This window comes from Prosopis cineraria, unplaced genomic scaffold (assembly GCF_029017545.1).
Source record: "Prosopis cineraria cultivar Desert tree isolate PC_DT_omini unplaced genomic scaffold, ASM2901754v1 PC11, whole genome shotgun sequence".
Lineage (NCBI taxonomy): Eukaryota > Viridiplantae > Streptophyta > Magnoliopsida > Fabales > Fabaceae > Prosopis > Prosopis cineraria.
In genome coordinates, this window is record NW_026555342.1 from 4,029,370 (window position 1) to 4,057,114 (window position 27,745).

Genomic DNA, 27,745 nt, shown 5'->3' on the forward strand with positions numbered 1-27,745 from the left:
TTAAATTTAATTTAAATAATTCATGTTTAATATAATATAAAAATGGGAAAATTGCCTTAAAATACTTGACCACAAATTTAATTGTGGAGAGGAACTTGAGCATTAGAGAAGGACAAAAGTCCTGTAGTGACATTAAATAAAATGACCAAATTATCCTCACCAAATCCCATCCCTCTCTATCCTCTCTAGCTTGTCCTTGCGATTGATTTCTCACAACGTTCTAGCCAACCATGATTTCGACAATGACGGCAATGATAGTGAGTAAAGTGAGGTCAAGAGCAATTGGTAACTCTCACTAACCCTTTTTCTCTAACTCTTATCTCAATCATGTATCGCCTACTTTAAATTCTTTCAAACCTTAACATCCTTTCTACTCCAGTTATCATCCTTCATCGTCTTCATCGATTGAGGACTCATGGCTTTTACTCTACAATCTTTTCTACTTGATTCATCCTTCTCCATCTTTACTTCGTGGCTTTGTGCTTATGGTTCTCCTCTACTTGATTGAAGATGGTGATCTTGTTTTGATGAATGTTGGTTGTGAGTTGCATGAAACACCAGTGATCTTACCCATACTTGGCGACTTTGTGGTAGCTTTTCTTCTTCCAAGGTTAGCATAATGAATATTTTTAATCAATTCTATTTATTGTAGTGGCACTAAATAAATACTTATCTTCTTTATCATCTTTAGAAGTTCTTGAAAAGTTTGATTTATTATTTACGCAACCCTATTTTTTCACATGATCTTTTACCTCTCTAATAACCATTTCATTGGTTAGTTATTTGGTTTTGTTCTAGCATCAATTTAAGACCATCAGAATGAATATTGCCTATTAAAATCCTAATTGATGAGATCAACTTATATGGATTGTCAATCTTTAAGCAGAAGTTTGTCTATTGTATGGTCATTATTGGGGCATTATAGCTTCATTTCAAGTGTTATGAGACCTTTAAGTTTAGTTCCTCATTCTTGGCATTACTCAACTAATATAAATTTCCTATAATGGCATGATAATGTGTTAAGTTTTAATCTTGTTAAGTTTTGAAGTCATTTGAGAATCAGCATAAGAGCATTTTGAAATTTGTTGCTTGCATGCTATAGCCATGCTGATTGATATCGTTCATTCACATATTAGTTAAGAGCTTGTTTATAATTATTTTGTTCAAGTCATAGCAATTGAACTAGATGTATACATCCCATCTCATTTTGATGGTCTAAAGAGGTACTTGATCTCAAAAAATTTGCTCAAATTTAATTAAATATCTACTTGTTGGTGTGGTCCTACACTTACTCTTCTAGTGAAATTCTTTTGGTTTATCTATCTATACAGAACATGATGCTGCAATGCATAAGAAAATGCCATCTTTAGCAAATCTTGAAGGAAACTCTAGAAACTTTATATTTGAAATTGTCATGGTTAATAAAAAGATTGATCCTATGTTGGAAGAGCTGTTGCAATGCAGAAGAAAGATTGGTCCTATAAAGGATGCTAATATTGTATTAGCAAAATGGACACTGGAGGCAAGAATTTTATGAGTACAAGATTAGTTGATGTTAGGATGTTTGAAGGATCACTTGGAGTGATCTCTGCATTTTCTATATTAAAGGCTATGCATATGAGTTGCAGCTTTGATGGAAAATAAAGGAAAAGGACATTTGAAGAACTAGAAGAAGATTCTAAAGAGGATTCCTTTGAATTAAATTCTCAAAGCTTGTATAGATGACATTTTGTAAAGATTGTATAGACAATATTTTTTTCCAGCTTGTATCTCCTATAAATGAATCATTTTTCCTATTATTATGTGTATCATGTATTATCTTGTTGTAATATAATTATTATATTGTTAGGGAATATAAGAACCACTAATTTCAATGATAAATAAGGGATGGGATGGTCCCCTTAATTCCACACTGTAACTCTATCTAAATGTTTTTACTTGTAAAGCATGCATGATTATGTGTATACATATTTCAAGATATAGAAAATCTACTTTTTGATGCTTGGTCTCTAAGGATTTGCAAGAGCAAAATAGTTCCAACGTGAAGCATGGCTTACAAAAGAAAGGGTTGGTGCAAAGTAGATGAAATTTTTAATGTGCAAGTTTGGGTCAATTAATATTGACTAGGCAATTATTCCCAAGGATGAATATTTTAAGAGTTGTGATGCTATTGCTAAGAACTTCATTGGGTTTAGATTTGAAGAATTTTGAAGAATCATTGGGTAGCTCCCTTAAAGGATTCACTTTATGAATGTATACATTAAACCATTATGTAAGTTGTGTGGATGAGTTGTACATGAAAATTATAGGGATGTAAAAACACGTATTGTTTAATGATAAATGGATGTGTTGGCGTTCAATTGTTGTTCTTTATACTTTAAGTTAGTGTGATTAAACTTTACATATAACAATAATGACCATTAAGAATAAGAATACCCCTTGATGTTTTTATGAAAAAAAAGCAAATTTTTAAAATATCTATTTGCATTTTCAAAATATCCATATGTGTGTTTAGAATATCCATTTGTATTTTTAAAATATTCATATGCATTTTTATAATATCCATTAGTATTTTTAGAATATCTATTTGTGTTTTTAGAATATACATTTGTGATATTCTGAAAACACAACATTGATGTAATATTCAAACCCCAAGTTTTAAGTCATATTTAAATATGCATTTTGGATATTCTAAAAATGTAATTTTTCTTCCATTTATTAAAATAATAATTTTGGATATTTGACTATTGCTTTAAGGAATTGCAAATAGGTTTTCATTTATTTAAATATGCAAAAGTGTTATTCAAATATATAAAAAAAATTTACTTTTCATTGAAGATCAGTAGCATATCAAGGAATAAAGATTGCATATGTTTCAAAAGATACCTATAAGGGAAATTAATGAGTGATATTAAAATATACAAGAGTATTATTCGAATACGTGGAAAAAATTTACATTTCGTTGAAGATCAGTCACATATCGAGGAAGAAAAAATTGCATATGCTTCCAAAAGTATCCACAAGAGAAATTCATGAGCAATATTCAAATATACAAAAGTGTTATTCGAATATGTGAAAGAAATTTATATTTCATTGAAGATTAGTCACATATCGAGGAAGAAAGATAGCATATTCTTTCAAAAGTATTCATAAGAAAAATGGATGAGTGATATGTTTGTATGCAAAAGTATTATTCAAATATATGAAAGAAATTTACATTTCATTTAAAATCAATCGCATATTAAGGAAGAAAGATTGTATATGCTTCCAAAACTCTCTATAAGAAAAATTAATGAGTGATATTTGAATATACAAAAATGATATTCAAATAAATGAAACTTTTATTGCATATAATTTAAGTTCAAATGCATATAGTGGAATAATTACTATATGACTGAAGATCCATACTTTTAATATTCTAAAATGCTTTTAAGTTAAAAAATTTTAGCATATCAAAAGATATTATTTAAATAAATAGAAGTTTTCCTGCATATGATTAAAGTTAAGTGTTTATAGTGGAAGAATCGTTGTATATGACTAAAGACCTTTGCTTTTAGTATTCCAAATTATTGACAGTGAAGGACATTGTGACAGATTGACACTGGAAGACCTTGTATTAAATGTTGACATAAAATTATTGACAACGAAAAACCTTGTGACATATTGATAGTAAAAAACCTTGTGTGAAATATTGACGGCAAAGGATCTTGATCCTCGTTTGCTATTTTTTTTATAGCAAGGGCATTTATGTCATTTATACATTAGAAATTAATGCTAGCAAAGGACCCATTTTTAGAATTTGTCCCAACTCCTTATAAAATAAATTTATGGTGAGGTTTTTTTGAGCAATTTTTCCTATAAAAATTAAGGGTTAAATGACAAATAACCCTAAATTATAAATCTAGAAACATCTAGGACTCTAAATTTATTTTTTATATAATTTTTTCTTTTAACATTTCAAAACAATATAATATGGACAATATTGTTAGAAAATATTAACTTTAACTGTCAATTGACTAAAAAGATTACATGAAAGAACTTAAAAAAAACTTAAGTTATATCAAGCTTCTTAAAGAAACTAGAATGTAGTTGAGTACATCCTATGTCATCAAAATTTCAAGAGAGAAGTTTGAGCAACTAAAAATAATTCATAAGCCATTTTTCACAAGTTAAAAAGAATATTGGTTTTGAAAAAAAAAAATTCCAGGTTCAAAGTGTTTATGACTTTTTTTTTGAATTTTTATAAGAAAAATGTGGAATGTAATAAAATTGACTTAACTAAGCAAATAAGTGAGTTTTTCAAAATTTGAATTCACTTTCACCATCATAAAATCCTAAATTCAATTCATTCAGTTTTTGTAACTGATTTGACATTAAGTAAGATGCCTAATTATCATTAGGAATAAATGACTATGACTTAGACCAAGACACAATCCCTCTAAAAATTATGCCAAACAATGATTTGACTTTAGAATTAGAATTTGCCTTGCCTTGGTCATATTCTAACACTTAAAACTAATCAAGAATTATGCAATTAACTTCAATCTAAAACATAAATAGAAGTTAAATGATTCAAACATCATCATGAGGATTGGACATAATAGCATTTACACAACAATAGCCATTGAAGTATAAATTTAAACATATAGTGTGTAACATGTAATTTAATTAAGAGTCAAATCAAAGCATTAAGTCTCTTATAAAAATGAAATTAATTAGAAAATGCAATCTAACTAAAATTGAATCATCAAGTCTCAGACGCGAAATATTGCAGAACCGAAATGAACTAAACTAAGAAAACTCAAGTCCTAGTCTCATCTCCCTTGAGGAACTCTAAGGAAGTTCAGCTACTCATTCTGATTTTCACAATGACTGATTGAAGGAAGATGGCCGTGAAAGCTGTCATGGACGAAGGTTGGAAGAAGCTATGAATGATTGAGATGTGCCATGAACGTGTGACCGACTCTGTGTGACTGAGAAGAAGAAGATGACTGACGGTGTATGATGACTGAAACTGAGAACTCGAGAGGAGATGAGCGTTGCTGTGCGTGCGATGGCGTGTGAGCAGCTGAATGAAGATGAAGATGTGTGATGACCGAACTCGGACCAGAGGAAGTGATGAAGATGAGCGATCTGTGAGTTCAGTGGCCAGCGAGAGCTTCTCTCCTCCGTTAATGGCTGAACTCTCGAAGACGTACGATGATGTGTGTTCGGTGGAGATGAGCAATCTGTGCGTGGTGTGGGACGAGCTGGACTCTGAACCTGAAGATGAGAGGAGATGAGTGAGCGTGTGATGAACTTTGGCGTGAACGTTTGGAACTGAGAAGATGATCCCGTGTGTGCGTTCAGTCCAAGAAATGCGAACACAATCCCATGCAGGTGCTCCTCTCTCTGCGTTTTCTCCTTTTTCTGAAAAGTCAAAAAAAAAAAAAACTGATCTAAAATAAAAAAAATTACTAAATTAGCTTCTAAATGCTTAAAAATGCAAAATTAAAAAAATTAAACCAACTTAATAAAATTGAATCAAACAAAGTCCTAAAAACAAGAATAAAAATTATCCAAGTAATAAAATGTGTCAAGGAATTAAAATTCTAAATTAAAAATAATTAATTCTAATAAAATGTGCAAAATGATCAAAATACTTCTAATGCCAAAACTCAATGTAAATGAGCCAATAATAAAATTCAATATTAAAATCATATATATAAAGGTCTAAATTAATAAAATATAGTTACAAATGTAAAAAAAAAGTATGCAAAATATGCTATTCATCAAATTTCAAAAATTACAAAAAATTACGGAGAAAATTTTCTTGGTCCTTTTCAGTAATTATTTGGATATTTGTCTATAATTTTTGGGTTTGATCTTTTTAAAAATTTTTGTCCTTTCATATAATTTGAGGTCTTTTTTGTCATTTTTATAATTAACTAATGATAAAATTAACTTTTGTTAATAATAGAGGCGACGATACATTGTTTTCAAAAGTTTGAGGGGGATATTGCACAAAAAATGAGCTTAAAATTCTAGATGCTCTTGGACTTATAATTTAAGGGTCAATTTTTTGTTTAACAAAAAAAAAATGCTTGAATATATTTATATAGAAAACAATTATTTTGATTTGGAGATGAATCTTACTTATTCGAGGAAGCAAAGCAATAAGAAATTTCTAATAGAACCAGAGGGTAGAGGCTTCTTATTTAAAGGATAAAGTTTATGATTTAAAGAAAGGAAAAACACAACTTTAGTCCTTATAGCTTTAATTTGTTTGGATGTAGGTCCTAGTATTTTTTTTTTATTGTTGAGTCCTTCTAATTTATCCTGTATGGAATATTAATCCATTTTTACTTTTAAATATGCTTAGAAGGATGATAAGATAGTACCAACAGTGTTTAATTTTTTGCCATGTAGTCACTATTGTCATTAATGTAGAAAGGAAAAAAAAAACATTTAGATCTTAAGTGACAAAGGCCACATGTGCAGTGATTCCACTAAGCAGAAGGTTGATAGGGCATTGGTCAAGGAAAATTGCCCGCTTGATTGCCATTGGTCAAGGAAAATTTATACCAAAATATGTTAAAATTATAATGATCAAATGTTGTGTTATCTTTTTAAACATGACATTGCACATTTTTTTTCACTCTTTTAACGAGAAGTCTATTTCTTGATGTAGTTGAGTAGTTCTACTCTATATATATTCATCGGATATTTTTACTACTCTTTTTTTCCCGTAAATATTGTTATTATTTAAACTTTATTCTCTATCATTTTATTGTATATATTTGACTTTTTATTAAAAAAAAGATTTCGTTAAACCCAGAAAAATACTACATCTAACTATAAAATTATATTGCAATATTTTTTTCCTGCAACGACAATCAACAAGTGAAACTTTAGTTCTTAACGTGTCTGCATTGCGTTTTTTTCCATGACGCATCAGCTATAGAAGCATTAATTCTTGTTTTACAATAAAATAGATCCAAGTCATTATTTCTCAGCTATAGAAGCATGTGTGCTTAAACATGCACACGCAGAGTCAGAGGCTCACTCTTCATTGATAAAAGCTTGGTCTGTTCTATGTATACATATATATATGAATTATATGCACCCTCTTGTTCACCTGACACAAATTTCTCAAATCATAACCTTCTGATTTCCCTTGACATACTAGTTGCTTCTCTGCATTGACCGTAACTGAACCAATGTTTTTCTTCAGATTTATTTTTCAAACTGATTCACGTTCCGGAAGACAACAGTGACATGTGTCATATATATATATATATATATGCATGCATGTATGTATGTATGTATGTATGTATGTATAATACTGTCCTTGAATATCTCAAATTATCATCACCATTGGATGTTTCCTTCTAGAAACTAACTATAAATTAATTAAGGTTACATGTGCAAAGTACACAGAAGCCTGGTCACGGTTGAAGACAAGAGTATAACTTTTCTTCAGCTGGAAAGCAGATGCTGAAGGTTATCAGAATTCAGAGGTTGTGTAACCATTCAGTTTAGTAATAATGCAAACAATATAGCATGAGGCTTTTAAAATCTTTTATATTAAGTATGCTTGAGGATAATATCTTTGACCAAAATAATTTAAACCAGTTGGTTAGACATGTCCTAAGCTTTATATATTCCCTTTAGATGTGAGATTTTTTTTATTTCTAGTAGAGGCAAAGAAATAACATCAAGTCATGCGTAATTAATTATTTCTATCATGAAGAGAGACCTCAACTCAAATGCATGAGAATACAGAATATGCACTGATATATTGCTTCCATTATATTCTTGGAGCAGTTGGAAGGGTGGATAACATCCCAGATATCTTTTAGAGAAGTTTCAAATGTGGAAGACAGATCATATATAAATGGAACAGCCTCTCATCAGATCATTGCTCAAGTCAGTCAATATAATCCAATACTGACTTGGAATGTTTGCTACCTCCTCTAATGCCCAAAATCTCATCCTCTTCGCCATTAGAGAAGATAGCAGAGTGCAGCAAACATACCAAATCCATATAAATACCGAACAATCATTATTTTAGATAAATTACATTAGTTTTATGAGAAAAAGTCTAAAGAAAGAGCCTATGATAAAAAACCAGCCTATAGATGCATCTTACTTTTATTGTGAGGCTCTCTTGACGATGGCGATTCATAACTTACATATATCTTCGTCAAAGTTAGAACGAGCTTTTCGTAGATCAGTCTCCATGATGAGATGAGTAGTGAGCAAAACTTTAACAGAACCTTCAGGAAAAGCAACCAATAGCCATCATCATCCCCTGGAATCGACGACCACCACCACATGGTTCAAAAGCTGCTACTTAATTCCATGGCTGATGTTGTTGAGATGGACAAACTAAAGTTTCGAATGTGGAAGACAGGTTGAAGTTCAACAGCCTTGAATCAGTTGGTTGCTCAAATGAATACAAACAATGGTGTTGGACGGGGAAGAAACCTCTTTGTTGAGGATGAGCAAACAAGCAGGGGAGCATTTGGCGGAGTGCTGTTTGGAATAGAATAAAAGTCCCACATTGGGAGAGATGAAGGAGAGAAGAGAAGGCGGGGATGTATAAAATGGAAGGAAAGGGGACGAAGATAACATACTTACCTGGACAGGGTCAATGGGTGATCAAAGAGGCCCATGGCCTAGGTTGACGGCCTCCATTGCACTTTGTGAGGGGTGTCATCCTAAGGTCTCCCTAAATTGGGAGAGCCTATGTCATAATTTGTGTTAGTGTGGGGGTTTGCGTTCGCGCAGCCCCTACTCAATTTTAATGTGGAGTTTTTTTTTGTTTTTAAAAAAAATCATTTTGGGTCATTTATGTAGAATTGGGATGGGTGTTTAAATTTCGATTTTAATTAAAAATTATGGCTTTTTGTCCCTTAAATTTCAAAGTTTTAAGATCTTTAATTGTAGATTTTAACATTCTTACCCAATTTCAGCCTAAAATTTGTTCGCTTTAAAGATTTGTGATTTTATTCAATCTTATTTAAATTAAAGTAAATTTGAATGCTATTGATTTCAGAATTTATCAAATTTTCTTTTTTAACTATGAACTGAATTATTGCTTTTGTTTAGTGTAAATAATAATAAGTATTCAAGAATTATTTAATGTAAATCATTTAAACAAAATCTAAATCACTTCTCCGAAAGGATCCAAGCCCCTCCGCTTGATAGTACGAAAAAGGAGTCTTCTGTTACACAAAAATATGTATATATATTATATTCCAGTAATTATTACTTGTCAACTTTTTTATCATTACTTTTTGTGCGAAAAAAATAGTGATGTTAAAAGGTTAAGAACAATCACAACTCCAATTCTCCAATTCTCCAACTTTGTTCAAGTTCTTCCTCAATGATATAAAATCGCTAATTTAAAGTACCAAGCAATACATAAGGGAAACTTGTTATATACACACAGAGAAGTTTAAGTCTGTTAAAATTTACACTTAAGCATAACTTCATATACACACAGAGAAGTTTAAGTCTGTTAAAATTTACACTTAAGCATAACTTCATGTCCAAATGCAAGGTAATCAACAATCCTGCATCTTTGTCAACGAGAAAATGGCAAAATGCATTAAATTTGTAGGCTTCAGCAATTGATAGAAGATTTGTAACTCCTGAAAGGAGGTAATGTCCTGGGACCATTACAAAACTCTTGTGGGACCGCACACCAAAACCTGATCTGTCATGGGAAAAAAGGTCAATTTGGACTTTGGAGTCGAGGGCTCAAATACTTGAAATCTTGAATAAAATTTTTTGACATGTTCATGGAAGAGCAATTCGATTTCTCTGCCCCTTTTAGAAAATCAGTAAATAATATTGTTTGCATCTCCACCTTCCAAATAGGAGGGATTAAGATTTTTTTTTTTTTTTTTGATAGAGGGATTGGGATTTGTGTGTGTGCGTGTGTGTTTTTTCCCCTATGAATGAGGCAAGCACAACCAACAATGAAGCACAAAAACAAACAGCACCAAGTGTCTCAACAGCAGGTACATTCTTGCAATATAATAGCCAATTCAGATGCTCTATGCACGTCATAAAAGTATCAGCTATTTCAGATCATATAAAACTAGTAAATTGAGCATGAATGTTCAGCACAATTAAATTTTGCCTGTTATACTATTTATTGAACTTCATCTAATTTAAAATAAATGGCTCAAGTTCAGAAAACAAGGAAAACATGTTCAGGGATGGCAAGACTTTGGCCACTAACATGTTCATGTCATGATATGAAGAGGGAAATTATTATTTTTTATTTATTATGAAAACTATGCCATGACCAATTTTATTAGCGTTTAGAAAGAAAAACACAAAGTCTCATACATTCATAGGCATGATCACCTACGACAAAATGTGATTAGATGGAATCATTGTGCAACAACGGAGATATTATAGGGGCTTAAGCAGGTGTCACGAAAGCATCAAACCCAAAATGGGGATAAAATCACAGTTGGTAAGTTTAGACACTGTATGCAGTAGGGCAACTGCCATCTACGGAGAGAGGGAGAGACAGAAATGTAAACTACCTGTTGCTTCAAAAAGCTGTTGAACCCGATTCAATCACATGGGCAAGCAAGTCTTTATACTGTTGAAACTGCAACAGTAATTTGCCCAATTACCAATTATTAGTACAATGAACAATTTCTAAAATATCAACAAATAAAGTACAATGAACAAGGAGATGTGACTAATGGTATTGATAATGGCACAGAGACAACCACCCTATTCTCCCACTTCCACACTAACTGCTTCAGCCAACTCCCCACTTTTCCTTCAGCCCTCACCTTCCATTCATTATACGTGATTAATGACTGTTGGGTTTTGTGGGATGTGGGACACATGGGACTCCTATCATTTCAATTTCCAATTTCATTTGTGAAGGGAATCATATATGCCTTTATAAGCTACTTCTGTCAAGCAGGTGACCAGTCCTCGCAGGTTTTTGAAGGTAACAACAACAAATATGGGTATGTACCTCTTTGGCTAACTCTTCATGTTTGCTAGCTAACATGTCTAGTTTAGCTGTTCCAGATTCTTTGACTGATTTGATTGTGATATTTGTGGCATCCACCTATTAATAGTAGATAAATAACATGTTAACTCATGATTTCATCAATTTCATCTGATCCATAAAGAAACTTTAGAGATGGTGGTAGTCATGGTACCTCTGCCAACACCGCTTCAACATTTTTCTGTCTTTCTTCCAGATCATGTCTCTTGGATTCAACCTCCAATTTCACACCATTTAGGTATGTAGTTGCTTCCTCAGACTTTATATCCCTTTCTTTCTCTAACTGTTTCATCAATTCTCCCAGCTGCTCAACTAAGAAAAGATAACAAAGGGAAAAGAAAAGGGGGAAATTAAAAGCATTACACAACAAACATCTATGCTCAAATATGATAGAAAATAGAGATACCGCATAGCTTAAACAAGAACCTACCCTTTCCTTTTCTTTCAACCAATTTGACATCAAGTGACTTTTCCAGCACTTCTTCATCACTGAGTTTAGCTTTCAAAGCTTTAAGATTTTTCTCAATTTCTTTTGCAGAATTTACCTGTAAGAGTTGCTCGTGTCATCAAACAAGATGTTTGGTGTTAAGTTAAAAGGACAGAAAAGATTACATCCACAATTTAACTCATATCTTGAGGAGAGCCACTCTTTTTGGAGCTTAATTCAAATCAAAACCAACAAAAATAAAAGATTTCATTCTCCCTGATTTTCATGCAGAATTCATAGAAACTGTAAGTCAAAATGTTAGAGTGAACACCTGATCTTGTATGGCTTGCATCTGAGCGAAGTGCTTTGACATTTTCTTGTAAACCTGAGAAAAAAATAATAAGGAATATATTAAATCTGGCATGGGCTGCATGCGTTCCTATATTTATCAGCAAAAATTATTTCATGAGATTTTAAAAAATGCCTAAACTTCTCATGGGGATACGTGCTGAAATTATAAAACCAATTAAAACCAAATAAAGAAATGAACAATATCCACATTAAAGATAAGCAAAACTTGACGCTGAATTTTTTATTCAAGATTAACATTCAAGAATTAAGAAAACTACTTTTTTTTACTTGGACAAACTATAGACCACATAATATAACAGGCAAAAAGAAGGAGCATGCATAAGAAATTGATTAATGTACCATGGACTGAAATGAAAATGAGGAGAAATATAACAGCCTTAGTCTGTTTTAAAATACCTTTGAATAAAGGTCAACAAGGGCATTCTTCTCATGGAAAGTTTGCATTGCTGATCTTTCAGCATTCTTAGCTTCTTCTCGAGCTAGTTTTTGTTCCTCTAATGCTCTCTATGTGAAATTGTGCAAGAGAATTTCCATGAGTCAAAGATGGAAAACAGGTCTTAGGTATTAAAAAAAAAAAAACCAAACAACTTCAACAAGCATCTATTAGTTCAACTTCACAGCAGTTAAAAAACCATAACACAGGCTGTCATTGGAGCAAAGCATCTTGATGCATGTTTTCCTTAGATGTCTTTCTTTCTATCAACTATTTAACTAACATCACTTCGTTTATGTTACATTATTCTCCGGCTTTAATGCCTTTATTTGTTTGATTGTTTCCTTATTTTCCTGGTTGGATCAACATTTTATTCCCTTCTTTATGTTATTGTAAGCAGACCTTGATTAGGTTTTTCGGTATGCTTAATTTTTCATTTTTTTTTCCTTTTCCTGGAGGGCCCAAAGCTCTCAGCCCCTCTCTTAATAATACCCTTGTTCAGATTTGAATCATGAGAGAATCAGAGCACTAATATCTGAACCCTCGCATGATATCACAGCCTCATAGGCCTGATCCACTTTTATGCCAAATTATAGCCACAAAAAGCCTAGAACAAAGAGAAGTTTGTTGTATAATGAGATGGCTTCTCAGACAATCAAGGGATTGCCAACAACATATCAACAAATATCATTGGTGCCAAACCAAACAAATATAGCTAGTTTCAACAGAGCCAATCAGTTGTCATGTTCATCTGCAAGATAGGGAAGGAAGGCTGCCTAAATGGAGAAGCTTCCCAGAAATGACTCAAAGTACAAAGTTTTGAAAGCCAAGAACAATCAAGTGATGCCTTAGATTATCAGATCAATGAAGACTAACATTGGAAAGAAGGTTGATAATGCTATCCAAGTTGTCCCCAAGTCAAAAGTTCAGAAAATCACATTTAACATACACATCCTATATTCAAGGTGTTTTTCACTTGTTGCCTGTGAAAAAAGTGAAATAGCGTAACACTACATATGATCTAGTTCAAAGGTGCAGTTTACTTTAATGCAGCTGGCACCCAGCAAACTGCATAAAAGAGTCTGTAGTCTGTACAAATTCTTTCTTTTCATACTTCTGACAGTTGACAACTAATTAAGCGCTTATAACAATTTTAGCTTCAAAACAACCCCCAAAAAAAAAATCTTGCATTAAGTAAATTACGAGTTAGCATCAAAGGAAATGGGCAATAGTACTAAAACTAGAAACTTCCTCCAAATTAGAATTAGAATTAGAATTAGATCTTGGTGTGGTAAGTGGTACCAACAAAAATGAAAACAGTCTAGTGATTACGATAAAGAAAAATTCAGACAAGCATATCATGGCAGAAAGGTAAATTACACCACATTGTAATTGCTAAATGAGAAACAAAAAAAACTAATTGTTTCAACCATGCCCACAAAAAAGTACCAGTCACAGAATATTAACACCAATAAACTTGATGGACAAACATTTTTAAATGATGCTCATTGAAAACCTGCAATTTATCAGGGGACTGAACAATTTTTGATCGTAGATTTGCATTTTCTTGAACATTTTGTACAAGCGTAAACTCAGCAGAAGAGATCTGTGGCCAGAAAAGGGAAATGGATGTTAGAATAAATTGAGAACTGATATAATTTGAGGAAATCAACTCCCTCTCTGGCAATGTTCTGACTAGAGGGACGAGAGAATTGGGACTAACAAGGAAATAAAAAGGTAGAGAGATTCAACTCCATGGTGGTAAATAAAAGGTTTCAGATTGGGGTGTAAAAAAATACTTGGACTTTATCATTCATGTACTAAATTCTAGCAACATTCACCTTCCCATCCATTTCCCCCGTCTTCTCCTTCAACTTCCGAAAAGTAGCTCTCAGTGACATCTGGTTGGTGTTAAGGGCAGCAATGGTTTGACGCAGTTCTTTAACTTTTGCATCCACCTCTTGAACAAGAGTTGCCTCCCTTTCCCTGGCTTCACTGTAGCCAGCAATTTCTGACTTCAACTGTTATGAAAAATTGAAAACATTGAATGGAATCTGATGCATTCGAAATCAGGCAAATATAAACAATTTTGGTATTAATTATAAACCTGCAAGATCTTTGTCTCCAGATCTCTCTGTTGATCCTCGAGAATGTTGACTTCATCCACTATGTCTGTAATCGAATTCAATCTCGTTTCTCTAAGATTCCCCATTAAAAAAAAAAAAAAAACAGAGAGAGAGGACCATAAGATAATTGAAAAGCAATAACAAAAAAGGCTGTGTGCCAGCAACTCAGCTACTTTGACATCCTCTACAGTGACTCCATGATGCAACTCACCTCTCTAGAGTTTCAACCTATTAACCAAAGGTTTTTCCACTAACTAGTTACCACACACACAGACACACTAAATCTCCATTCTAAACCAAGAAACCCCCTTCATTATCTCATTAAGGAATGTATTTTCTTCCCCTCTACATTTCTCTGTTTTCCTAATTTTCCAAAAGTACATAAAAACGGCAAAAACATTCACCTGTGCAGACAGAAATTTAGAAGTGCGCCCAGGAAAAACTCTGTTCTATCAGCCTCAGGTGTTAAAAGATCTTTGAGGGTAAAGTTCCTAGGGCAATCTAATGAGGCCACCACCTCCTTTATTCTGCTGTACAGCTTCATTACCCGGACAGAGTCAACATGAAAGTCTGGGTTCTCAAGATGCTCTAGAGCAGCAAACTCAACATGATCTTCCCTGTCCAAATTAGAGACTTTGTAAATAAAAGAACACAGAAGGCACTAAAGAAAAAGTAACATGGGATTTCTAATACTACGAAGACTTGAACAAAAGGAACAACTTGAGAGCAAAGATAATTTTAAAACTGAAATGTTCTGATTTCCAAGTGGATAAGCCCTAGATTACATATGGACCAAATTTGCATATAGTTACATATATCCCTATCATCAAATGAAGCATAAACATTTTTTTTTTCAAGAATAATATGAAAAGTGCATGGTTCAATTGGAGAACCATACATTTGTCTAAAAAAAACTATACACTTATTATTATTGGAGACTTATAAGCTTGTTGGTTTTAATTGGAGAGTCTCATGACAAGAATGTAAAAAATTGTGAAGTTTAATATAGTAGAAGAATCAAGTGGGGAAGATCCACATTTCAGAATCTTACAAGTAAATACTAGAAGTAATCCTCAAAGCTCAAATTTCCCCCACCACAGCATAATTGAAAAAACAGAAATGCACAAATTTATCAATGCTCACTGAATTTTTGGGGAAGAGGAGATTGTTCAAAACGTCACTTACTTACGGACATTTGTCTCTTAGATTCCAGTTATTTAGTATCACACAGTTTATGCATATGTAAAACTAAAACTGCGAAAAATATCCATTCCGCATTCAAAAAGTCCTCCTAGAAGTCTGTATGACACCCCTTTACATGATAACATTCAATTCGAGCTCAAAATTCCATCTCTGAGCATTTGCCTAAGTATTAGATCAAAACCCCTCTCTTAAATTGCAAAAATAAATAAATAAACTTAAGCCAACAAGACAGGGAAATATGGAAGGAAAACCAACAGTCATGCCTGAGGGAGGGGGGAATCACATTCGAATATAAATTAGTCGGTACTACTGAATCCAAACTACTGCACCAAAAAAGTAGAAAAGAAAATACAGGGAGGCACACAAATAAGCAAGAATGATAATAGGGTTAAAGAGGAGCGTGAAGACGATACTCTGGAAGAGAGTCGATATGATTGAGGATTCGACAGTAGAGGTCAGAAACGAATTCCACGTTCGGGGTAAAGAGTTGTTGTTCGGAGACATTTGCAATCTGAAATTGCGCCAAGATGGCAGTGATCTCGGGGCGCGAAAGCCTGGGGTACTCGAACTTGGACATCACTTTGGTTGTTCGTTCGGTGACAGTGTATGGAATGGAGCAGAATCAAACAATGAATTGATTCACAACAAAATGGGAAAGGAAATTCAACTATTCATGTGAGCCTGTCAGAAGAAAGGAAGCGGATGAGCGACCGAAGAAGAGAACTTTTCCCGCCCATTTTCTGTATCATTTTTGTTCTTAAATTAAAAGTCATTTTTATTATTGAACCGAAAGGCTACAACCCACAAATATCTTTAAACTTAAAAATTCGATTGTTCGTCTACTCGAAGGTTATTTTTTCATTAAGTGAGTCGCACATTTAATTTTTTAAAATATTGTATACTATAAAATATTTAATTGTGGGCCTCACAATTTATTTTAAATATTTTTATAATATAAAAATATTTTTGACTCAATAAAGTGACCATCTATCCTCTTGTTAGGCTCCTTTAGTGCAAGCAAAGCGCCATCAATGTGCTTGAAGGTGACAAACCCATAATCCTTGGATTTCCCGATGGCCTTATCAAGAATCATAATGGCTACCTCAAGCTCGCCATAGGTGGAAAAGAGGAAGCAAAAGCCATTAATAGTAGTCTCCCATCCAAGACCATGGATACACAGCTTATGCTGGGTGATGTCACGGTCTGCAATAAACCGCACGACATTGAGGACCTCAGGGTGGCGAATGACGGCTTCCTAGAGAACATCAATGAGCTGCTCCAGGCTGAAGCATTCAATGATTTTGCATGCATTAGAAGGAGTGAGATTTAAATCGAAATTAAGAGGGAAAATGCCGTTGTCATCAAGCTTTCGCTTCTTGGTAGGATCCATGGAAATGGATGAGGAGGAGAGGTAGAGGAAGGAGAGGATATGCATGAGAAGGTATATATATCAGACATTAGATTAAAGCACAACAAGTTGGATTCATGATCATTCTTGAGTTTGGAAGACTAGACGGCATGGGAGACAAGGGTCAAAAAGAGAGAGAGAGAGTTTTCATATTTTTCAACCTCTATTTTGATGATAGAAAAATAGAGTAAAGAGATGAGCCTTCAAAAGCAACAAACAACACCTATTTTCTGCAAGATTTGATTTAAAAATAAAGAAAAAAAAGGTAATGAAGGGGCGGAATGAATGATGATGAAGATCAAGAGTAGCATCATAGTTTCGAACTCGAGACTTGACTAGTGAGAGCAACATGCTCTAACCAATAAACCTTCCCCTTGCATACCTTCGCTTTCCACCTCCTAGATCTAATCCTCTCCATGCACTCAATTCCATTGCTTGTCCACTCCATCAAATCCAACATTTTCATCGCTCCCACCATAGACGTCTTCTCTAAGTGCCCTATAACCCCTCTTGATGCATCTTTGCATGTTTGGGTGCCTTAGATGCCACAGTTTAACATTGGTGTATTATGCCTGTGCCGGCAAGGCACATTTAAAGGGATGGAGCCAAGAGAGAGAGAAAAGAAAGGGGGAGAGAAGATGAGGAGAGGGAGACAAAGAGAGACGAAGAAAGAGGAGTGAGGCCATGTAAAAAATATAAAGTGAGTCCCACTCTTATATTTTATTATTAAAAAATATTTTTTAAAAATCATTTGGGCCCTACTAATGGATAATTAATGCTAGGTGTATAGAGAAATCAAAATTCTAAGGTTGAGGGATAAAATTGATCTTAAGTTGAGTTTGAGGTCATTTATGCACCTTTACATACAGTTCATAGGCAAAAATGACCCTTGACCCTTTATTTATTAGGCAAAAATCAAAATGAAGGAATATTTTCCCTTATTTAAGGACAGTTGACAATTTAATATTAAATAAACATCAAAATTGAAAATAATTTTAGATAGAAAAAAAATACTTTTTTTAATTGATAAGTAATCATTCGTTAATTAATAAGTACTTATTCACTAATTGACAAGTTCAAGAATATGAAAGAGCTTTGTTGTGAGAATGAACAAGTGTAAATCATGTTTTAAAAAGAAGTCATTTGTTACCTAACAAGTACACATTTGCATTTAATAAAAAGCCATTCGCTAATTGATAAGTCTAAGAATATAAAAGAGCTTGGTTGTGAAAAGAAATAAGAGTAAATCATATTTTAACCGGTGGTCATTTGTTAAATAACATGTACGCATTCCTATTTAACAAAAAGTTACTTGCTGATCAATAAGTTCAAAAATATAAAAGAGCTTAGTTATGGGAAATGGCAAGTGTAGATCATGTTTCAACAAGTAGTCATTCGTTAATTAACAAGTATGCATTCATATTTAATAAGAAGCCATTCATTAATTGATAAGTATCATGTTTTAACAAGTAGTCAGTTGTTAATTAATAAGTGCGTCTTTACATTTAATTAGGAAGTCTTGGTCCGAATTTCTTTAGTAATTCTTTTGCTATTTTGGAAGGTAGGCCTTTTTTAGAATCTATTGCATAAGGAGTTGAAAGTGAGCCTTCTAAGTTGGGAGATGCTACTTGTAGACTTTCTTTTTTGGACTAAATTGACTCTATGTATGAAGACAAGGAGTATAAGTCAACTTTCGGGGAAGCTACTTTAGCATCTAATGATAAGGACATGGTTAGGGATCCATCCCCATCTTCTACACAGATTTCTTTATGAATGCCCTAATATGGAACTCTCGGGGCACAGGTTTCAAAACCCTCCTTAACCTTATTCGCAAGTTGAGCAAAGAGTATAAGCTGAGTTTAGTGGATTTGGTAATGATTAGATCTAATGGTGACCAAGCTCTTAAAATCTCTAAGTCATTATGTTTTAATGGTATTGAGATAATAGATGCAAATAGAGTCGAGAATACGAGCGGGCCTAGCCCTTAAGGGCCTGAGGCCTAAAGCTCGATTTCCTATTTTGAACCCCATTTCTCAAGCTCGACCTTTATGTGAAAGGCACAGGACGGGGCCCGCAAGCCCTTTTTCAAAAAAATAAAAATAAAATTAAATATTATAAATTAATTAAAATATTCTGAAATTAAAAAAAATAAAATTCTCATAATTTTTTAAAAGTTAAACAACACACATTTAGAAGTCTAGTAATAAAATTTAAATATTAGTTAAAAAATTCATTTTTTATAAATACACAAACATAATAATTATAGAAAAATAAAAAATATTAAGAATTTTATACTATACACTGATATTTATTAAATTATATTAAATTAATTTTAGAATAAATTAAAATTAATAATAATATAATGTGTGTATGATCAGTTGAGCAGGTCATTGGTTTCAAACACATGTTCCACCAAAGAAAATAATAATAATAATAATATAATAGGGCTTAAAGGGCTACACGAGCCCAAGCCCTTTTTTACAAGACTTATCAGAACCAAGCCCTTAAGCTCGATTACTTTAAAAAAAATTATTTTTAAAGCCCGAGCCCTTGTTTAAACAGGGCCTCTAAGCCTGACCCTTCAGGCTCGACCCTTATTCCCAACTCTAGATGCAGATGGCTTTAGTGGAGGCATTTGGTATCTTTGAAGGAAGGACCTTTTGAACGTTACAGTTCTTGGAAAAAAACAATTCATCCACTTGCTTATTGAGAATTTAAAACATGAGAGATGGTTCCTTGCTATCATTTATGGGAGTCCTAATTATGGTGTAAGACATTCTCTTTAGCAAGATCTAATCAGATTGAAGAGTAGGATTATGAGACCATGGAGTTTGTTAGCTGACTTTAATGCCACCCTCTTTCACTAAGAAAGAAAGTCTCTAACTACATCACCTATTGGAGTTGATAAAGGCTTTTGTGATTTTATGAATTTTAGTCACTTAAATGACATTAGCTTCCAAGGTCCTCATTTTACATGGCAACATGGTGATTAGAAAGGGAGATTGGATTGAGTCTTGGCAAATAACATTTGGTTTAATACTTTTTCCAATACTTATATCATGCATCTCCACTGATATCATTCAAATCATTGGCCACTATTACTTCATTTGTCCAAGCAGTACTTTGAGTCTAGTAATTATTCTCGGTTAGTCCACTTTATTGCTTCATAGGTCCTGCATGAAAATTTTGACAAGTTTGTTAAAGATACAGAGAAGAAAGAAATCATGTGGATTGATCAAGTTTCTTGTTTCATTGAAGATTATAAAAGATAGAACAAAGAAGTGTTTGGTCATACAAAGTTGTAAAAAAAAGAAGCTCCTTAGAAGATTAGAAGGTATAAATTGAGCTCTTGCTAATGGTGGACATAAAGATCACCTAATAAAGCTTCAAAAGGATTTATGGGCTAAATTGGAATGATTTTTACTACAAGATAATATCCTTTAGGCTAAAAAGGCAAGGAGTAATTGGGCTTTCTTTAGGGATTGAAACTCTCGGTATTTTCACTCAGTAGTAAATAGTAGAAGAAAGACTGATAAAGTGGGGGCCTTTTGCAATGATGGAGGCCAATAGGTTTATGATGACCATTAACTTAAAGAGATGACTTTGAATTTCTTTACCTCTATCTTTTCCAATGGTAAGCCTACTAAACCAAGCTTGGAGAGCATAGATACTTACCCTTGCTTAGATAATGTTACTTTGAGTAATTTTGGCAGATTGATTGATGATTTTGAGATTCATGAAGCCATTCAATCTATACGAGTTATGAAAGCTTTGGAGCTAAAAGGTTTTAGTGCCATTTTTCTAAAGCTAATGGACTGTGATTGGTCCTTCAACATGTAGCTTTATAAAAATTTATTTCTTCAACCAGAAGACATTGGAGATGTAAATAGTACCTTTTTCATCTGGATTCCTAAAAAAGATCCTCCTTAGACAGTTTGTGATCTCCGCCCTATAAGTCTTTATAATGTTACAAAGATTATTACTAGACACATAAGATTGTTCCTTCCAGATATTATTTCTCCTTACTAATGCAATTTTGTTCCTAATAGATATAGTTCGAATAATATCATTGTAGCTCAAAAGGTAATCTATTCTATGAGATCTCTTTAGGGCAAAAAGGTTTTATGACCATCAATATTGATCTTGAAAAGGCGTATGATCAATTAAATTAAAAGTTTCTGACCAAGTGTCTTTAGGATCTTCATTTTCCACCACATATGATTATCCTAATTTAGACTTGTGTTTCATCCTCTTCTATGCAGCTATTATGGAATGGCATGAAGACTGACTCTTTCACTCCTTCTCAACGAGTTCATTAAAGAGATCCTATTTTTTCCTACCTATTTGTCATCTGCATGGAATGGCTAAGCTAATTGGTAGAGGAGCTGAAATGGACACCTATTATATTCGACAAGATTGGCCTACCCATTTCTCATTTGTTTTTTTGCTGATGATATATTATTATTCATAAAGGCTTCTGTGACTCGAGCCACTATGATAAAAAGTTGTCTTGATACTTTTTATGATTGTTCTAGTATGAAAGTGAATGCCACTAAAACCAAAATATTTTTCTTTAATGATATTCCTGATGGTCGTCAAGTGGAGCTTAGTTCTTCATTAGGCTTTTCTAGAATTGAAGATATGGGTAAGCACTTAGGCATCCCTTTGCATACTTAGTAGGTTAGTAAAGATATTTTCTTTGAAATTGTTGATAAAATTAAGAAGCGGCTCTCTAATTAAAAGGCCATTACTCTCTTTATGGCGGGTAGAGTGATCCTCGCTTCTTCAATTACTTCTACCATTCCAGGTTACATTATGCAAACTTCTTTGTTATCGGCTAGTACTTGTGAGACTCTTGACAAATGTGATAAAGACTTTGTTTGGGGCTCTACAAAAGAAACTTAAAAGACTTGTTTGATCTCGTGGGATCAAGTTTGTGTCAGTAAGAAACATGGCGGACTAGGTCTTAAACACACTCGTATCTAGAGTCAAGCTTTCTTGATGAAACTAAGTTAGAACAAGTTAAGAAACCTAATGAATTATGGGTCATATTCATTCATGCAAAGTATAAATGTGGATTTGAAATGTTTCTTAACATTAAAAAAAACCTTCCTAGTTCTAATACTTAGGCTGGGATTAAAAGTACAGGGGATAAAGTAAAGGAAGGACTAGAGAGAATGAATAATGGTAATGATCTCTGTTGGAAATGGGAGAATCATGGCAATTTCTCTATTCGTTCGGCTTATAATGCGCTACGTTGTTCACCTCATTCCAGTGATTTTGGTTAGGAGGAAGTCTGGAAGATAAAAACTCCTTAGAGATGTAAGAACTTCTTATGGCTCTATATCCACCATTGTCTCTTAACAAATAAAGCCAAATATCATAGGAAAATGACAATAGATAATAGTTGCTCTTAATACAATAATGATTAGGAGGATCTTATACATGTATTATGTGATTGCCTTTTGATAAACTCTGGTATGATTTAATAAGCCCTTCAAGACGCCGTTTATTCTTCTCTCTTAAGCTTAAATCTTAGCTTAAATAGAATTTAGTTCATTCAGCTTCTAATTCTTTTGATGGCTAGAGTGTGATATTCACTATTATCTGCTGGCTTATTTGAAGATGACGCAACTCTTGAATTTTTTAGAATAAAATAGAGCATAATGAATCTATTTATGCCCAAGATCTTGCCATCTTTTAAAGCATGTCTAATTTGAATGTAGCTTATCAGCAAGTGAATTGGTATGGTCAACCTCCAAGTAGCAGTGTGATCAATTAGACACCTCCTCCTAAAGACTGGGTAGTGATGAATGTGGATGGAACTTTTGATTCAATTTCTCAACATGGTGGATGTGGTGGGATTCTTAGAGATGAGAAAGGAAAGTTCATTTCTAGGTTCACTCTTGCTTAAGCAGGTACGGATTGTTTCAATGCTAAATTATGGGCGATTCTTATAGGAAGCAAACTCGCTTGGGATCTAGGAGTACGAAAAGTTTTATTTGCAACCAACTAGATGGATGGATGGAGTGAACTTAATTAAGGGCAAGGATATTGCCCTTCATAAGGAAAAGGACTTGATTGCAGAGATTTGTTCTTTTCTTCTTTGAGAATGGCAAGTCTTAATTACTTATGTCCACCATTCTACTAATAAGATCGCAAATTTTTGGCTTGTGAACCTATACACCAGTTACCTGGTTTTCATATTTTAAGTGATCTTTGCAGTATTAGTAATTTTCTTATTCAAGACTATGTAAGCTTTAGCAACTAGTTTGCTTCCTTTTCTATTAAAAAAAATAAAAGAAATCATTCACTAATTGAGAAATTAAGAAAAAGAAAAGCAAAGGTATTATAGTTTTTCTTAACAAAAATTATTTTTAAAATAAGTTCTCTAATCCTACTGTGATATTTTAGAATCTTTTCATTCTTTTTTGATATAAATTGCCTCAATAGTTCTTAAATGATACATATAACCCAAATTATACGCAAATTGCAGATAATTTCACGGCTTTTAAAAATTAACAATAAATATTTTAAAATTTCATATTGGGACAATGTAATCTTTAATTTCTTATGGTTGGGGCAAATTTAATTTACATTATTTCAATCCTTTACATTTCATTAATTTATTTAAGTAGTCTTTAATCTTATAAGAAAAATTAACACAGTTAAATTAGTCTTTACATTGTTATTGCTTCAATCTTTTTGAAACTCAATGGTCATTTTTCAAATATTTTACGCTTCAGATACAGTATGTACACAGTGAAGCAGAATTTAAATTATATATATTATAAAAATATATGCATTTCAAATTTTAATTGATAGTCTCATTTATAATAACAACATATATATTTGGGAGAATGACAATTAAATCCCAAAAGAATGAATTAATGACAGTTATGTCTCCAATAAAATTTCTTACAAAATGAATTATAAATATTAATTCAAACAGTTATACACAATAAAAATTTCTGTTACAAATTTAAAAATTATATTTGATATTTAAATATTTATTTGTAGTTGAAACTTTTGAATTTGTAATAATTTGGATAAATATCTTCAACTTATTTTTTAAAAAAATTTAAAAACTTAATTGATATTAATTCAGTATTTTAAAATCTAACTGTCATTGTCCCTGTATATTTTCATTAAATGAATACTCTATAGTTTCAAAATTATTGTTAAAGTCTGGGCCCCGAAAAAATGATCGGTGAAGGATTTTATTTGGTTTGGGTTCAAAAAATTATCTAACTCTGAAACAATAATTAGAAGTTTATAAGGAGCAAATAGCTAGCTTGATTAATTAGAAGAGAGATTAACAAGAAAAAAAAAAGATATAGAATTTGACATAATAAGGCGAGAAAAATTAAAATTTATATAATTAACTGAAATCACATGTACATATATAATTATTTATCCTACAAACTATAACAGACACTCGTTGAGTTTTGCTAAAATATGCAAAACTCCCGTTATTTTCTTATACAAATAAATATATCAAAGAAAAGACAAGGGTGATTTAGTTTGTGTAATTTCAGTAAAATTCAGAACATAATTTACTCAATTTATTTACTTTATATACCTATCTGATAATTGAGACTAATAATACTCGAATATTATCCAATCAGATAGACATATAAAATATATATATATATATATATATTGAGTAAATTATGCTCTGACTTTTACTGAAATCACACAAATTAAATACAGAAGAGAATTAATTAGAAGGAGGAATGGTATTTGTGGTGTGTTCCTGGTTGGACAAGAAGAATTTGACAAAATTAGGGTCCACATTAAGAGATACTTCTTGAACTTGAGGAGACATGGCTTCCCATATTGATGGCTTCCCAGCTAGCTCTTCAAACACAGGCCTGCAAATTATTCAATTCACATCAAGAGAACAACAAATCATAAATAAGAATTGGCACATCAAATTAAACAAGTTATTAAATGGGATTATTGTTTTGCAAATAATGATATATCCAAAGATCAGAGTTAATTATTGATATAGATAAATGACATCATAAGATTCATACAAGCGATATGACTCGGTGGATTATTAAGGCTTCTTGTTATGTTATGTATTGAAGTTTCAAATGCAATATCACGTTATAATTTAGAGGGAAAATCAAGCATGAAAAGAAAAGAACTCACCTTTTTGTTGTGAGGATGGAGTACAACTCCATTCCATCTTCACTAGCAATTTGTGTACTCACAAAGAACTTAGGAACAACAATCAATTGACCAGCTTCAACTTGAGAATCCAACACTGATTCCCCATTCAACCCCACAATCTCAATCTTCCCACTTCCTCTGGCAACATAAATCACTTGAACAGAAGGGCTCCTGAGGTATAGTGGTGTTGCAATGGCATTGGGTTCAAGCTTCACTCTGATCATGCTCAGCCCAACTTCTCCAGCAAAAGGGAAATCTAAGTCAGTCAAGGTTGTGACCAGCCCTCTATGTTTGACCCCATGGTCTGGTTCTGCAGCATCAATGTTGTACACCATCTCTTTGGTCTTGTCCATTTGAGGGGCTGGCATTCTGGGTTGGCCTTTCTTAAGCTTAAGGATTAGAACTCCTTTTTGGCTTTTTGTGAGTCTTTTTGCTTCTTTGTTGGTCAAACTATAAGCTTTGGTAATAACCTCAGAGGAAAAGCCTCCCATAATTCCTTGAGTTCCAGCAAGAAGGAAGTAAGTGAATTGACCAGGAACATGAGCCTGAGATGTTTCACCCAGAAACACTATGATCAGTTCAGACTCCCCGTTGTTGAACCACCATGAGACTGCTCCCATAGGTACTGGGATTACATCTCCTTTCTTTAATTTCAAAATGACCTCTTTGTCTGTGTTTGGGAGCACCATTCCAACTACGCCATCGGTTCCTGTGTGGGCCACACCATTAAAGAAACTTAAGGTTGAGTTTTTGATTAAGTGACGAATGCTTATAATACAATTTGTAACTAATTAAAAGAAAACGTGATGTAGAAAGTTTTTGACCTACCTTGAATGACATAACCAAGTTTAGCAGAATCTGCATAATGAGGGAGAGCAAAGCCTTGAGGTTGAAGAACAAGCCGACCAGCACCAACGTTGTTCTGAGCCAGAACTGGAACCTGAGAACTTGACCATAAGTAGTAAGATCCACCATCTCCTTCAAATATGGGTTCGGCTTTCTTGGGTGTCAAATCCATCTCCATTTTCTTTACTGACCTGGCTTTCCTTCAAAAAAAAAAAAAAACACTTCAATGAAATTCTACAGAGACAATAACATTTCATTCAAACAGTTTCTCTTAACTCTTTACAGATATATTTCAAGAAGATAAAGTCACACACACACACACACAGAGAGGAACCTGTTGTTTTAGAGAAAAATGCAAGAGGAGGGAGAGATTATTAACGGGTTTTTATTATAGAGCCAAAGGGGTATGGAGCCATATATATAGACTTTTTTTGATCAGACATGTACATTTCTTTTTTTAAAAAAATAATAATATATGTCTGACTTTTTATGTTGATAAATTGTCCCTTAGGGCACCGGCCACCTATAATCACAGATTGGTTCCAAAACGATTGGTTTTTGAAGACTTTTTGTTTGCTTCTTTGCCTCACCTTGTCATTTTTATTTGGTATTTGAAGTTATTAATATTTTGTTTTCTTACGTATCCCAAAATGCACGTGATATAGATAGATATATTTTCGTTTTTTTCCCACCCATAAAACTGACAATTTCAATTATCTCAACATGTCAATGTTAATTTGGAAGTGATAATATAAGACCCTTGAAGAACAGCTTGACAAATTGATTGTGATAAACCCTAATACAATCATCGCATCATATTACGTGATTAAAAAACCGTATTTGTAATTTTGTATTTTACTCTAATGCGCATATAATATGATAGACAGATCACGTTTAATTTCTAGATACAAGTTAATAACATATTATAAAATTTGCGTTATTATTTTTAAATTTCTTGGGAATGTTCAAAACTAATTATAGAATTTATAGAGAACTCAATTTTAGTTTTTTAGTTATTTTTTATTAACATCTATATTATTTTCAAATACTTATTTATCTGGTAATAAAAACTTATTTAAAACTAAAAAAATTTCTTGCATAATTCATATCCTAAAATTTTTAACTTGTGTTTATTATCCAACATATTGTATCGCATCCATACCTTCACCGTCATAGAAATTCCATTAAATTCATAATTATATTTAAAATTTCTTTGTTTGAGATTACCACATAAATATATCCATCATAAAATGACTCAAAAAGATTGATGTATACTTGATTTAACTAGTTAAGAGAGTTAGATTCACTTATTCTAAAATCACAAGTTCAAGTCAATATATCAATGATATTTTTGAGATACTTATAAAATTACCGTCGTTAATATTAATGCTCTTACACAGCAACGGTTCAAATGAATTAGTCTAGGACTTTGGACAAGTGGTGATAATATTTCATATTTTCTAGAATACGAGGCAATGAAAGAAAAATATGACTCAAAAAGAGTTATTGAAGTTTTGGCCTTGGCCTCAAGTGCACCTACTTTTTCTATCACTTTCATTTTTCTTGCAAGTGGTTGCAAACAATCTTTCTATTGAAAAATCTACCTATATTTTATTGCAGATTTCAAAATTGAGTAAAGGGAAAGAGTTGTGTTAGGCTTTTAATAATATATAACTCTACTAAATTTTATATATGTGGCATTATGCAATTTATATAACCT

The 27,745-nt window shown here is 32.7% G+C and overlaps 2 protein-coding genes and 1 non-coding gene across 4 annotated transcripts; 1 reads left to right on the top strand and 2 right to left on the bottom strand.

Moving 5' to 3' along the window:
* The first annotated feature begins 8,614 nt into the window (after positions 1 to 8,614).
* On the top strand, positions 8,615 to 8,779 carry LOC129287361 (U1 spliceosomal RNA). Its single transcript, XR_008587681.1, has one exon. It is a non-coding gene; the product is annotated as a U1 spliceosomal RNA (small nuclear RNA).
* A 532-nt stretch (positions 8,780 to 9,311) lies between these two features.
* LOC129286654 (kinetochore protein NUF2 homolog) lies at positions 9,312 to 16,341 on the bottom strand. Its single transcript, XM_054922630.1, has 12 exons — positions 16,007 to 16,341; positions 14,795 to 15,007; positions 14,372 to 14,462; positions 14,106 to 14,285; positions 13,781 to 13,870; positions 12,228 to 12,335; positions 11,791 to 11,844; positions 11,463 to 11,577; positions 11,187 to 11,344; positions 10,997 to 11,092; positions 10,548 to 10,615; positions 9,312 to 9,703 (listed from the first exon to the last, which is right to left on the bottom strand). The coding sequence occupies exons 1-11, from the start codon at positions 16,168 to 16,170 to the stop codon at positions 10,556 to 10,558; spliced, it is 1,329 nt and encodes a 442-aa protein (XP_054778605.1). The 5' UTR covers positions 16,171 to 16,341; the 3' UTR covers positions 9,312 to 9,703; positions 10,548 to 10,555.
* An 8,009-nt stretch (positions 16,342 to 24,350) lies between these two features.
* LOC129286653 (glutelin type-A 2-like) lies at positions 24,351 to 26,492 on the bottom strand. 2 transcript variants are annotated; one of them, XM_054922628.1, is made up of 4 exons: positions 26,360 to 26,492; positions 26,008 to 26,225; positions 25,159 to 25,888; positions 24,351 to 24,875 (listed from the first exon to the last, which is right to left on the bottom strand). In XM_054922628.1, the coding sequence occupies exons 2-4, from the start codon at positions 26,201 to 26,203 to the stop codon at positions 24,722 to 24,724; spliced, it is 1,080 nt and encodes a 359-aa protein (XP_054778603.1). In that variant the 5' UTR covers positions 26,204 to 26,225; positions 26,360 to 26,492; the 3' UTR covers positions 24,351 to 24,721. The 2 variants fall into 2 exon arrangements, with proteins under 2 accessions (XP_054778603.1, XP_054778604.1); XM_054922629.1 differs by having other exon boundaries at positions 26,008 to 26,220; positions 26,360 to 26,394.
* Between the last annotated feature and the right edge of the window lie 1,253 nt (positions 26,493 to 27,745).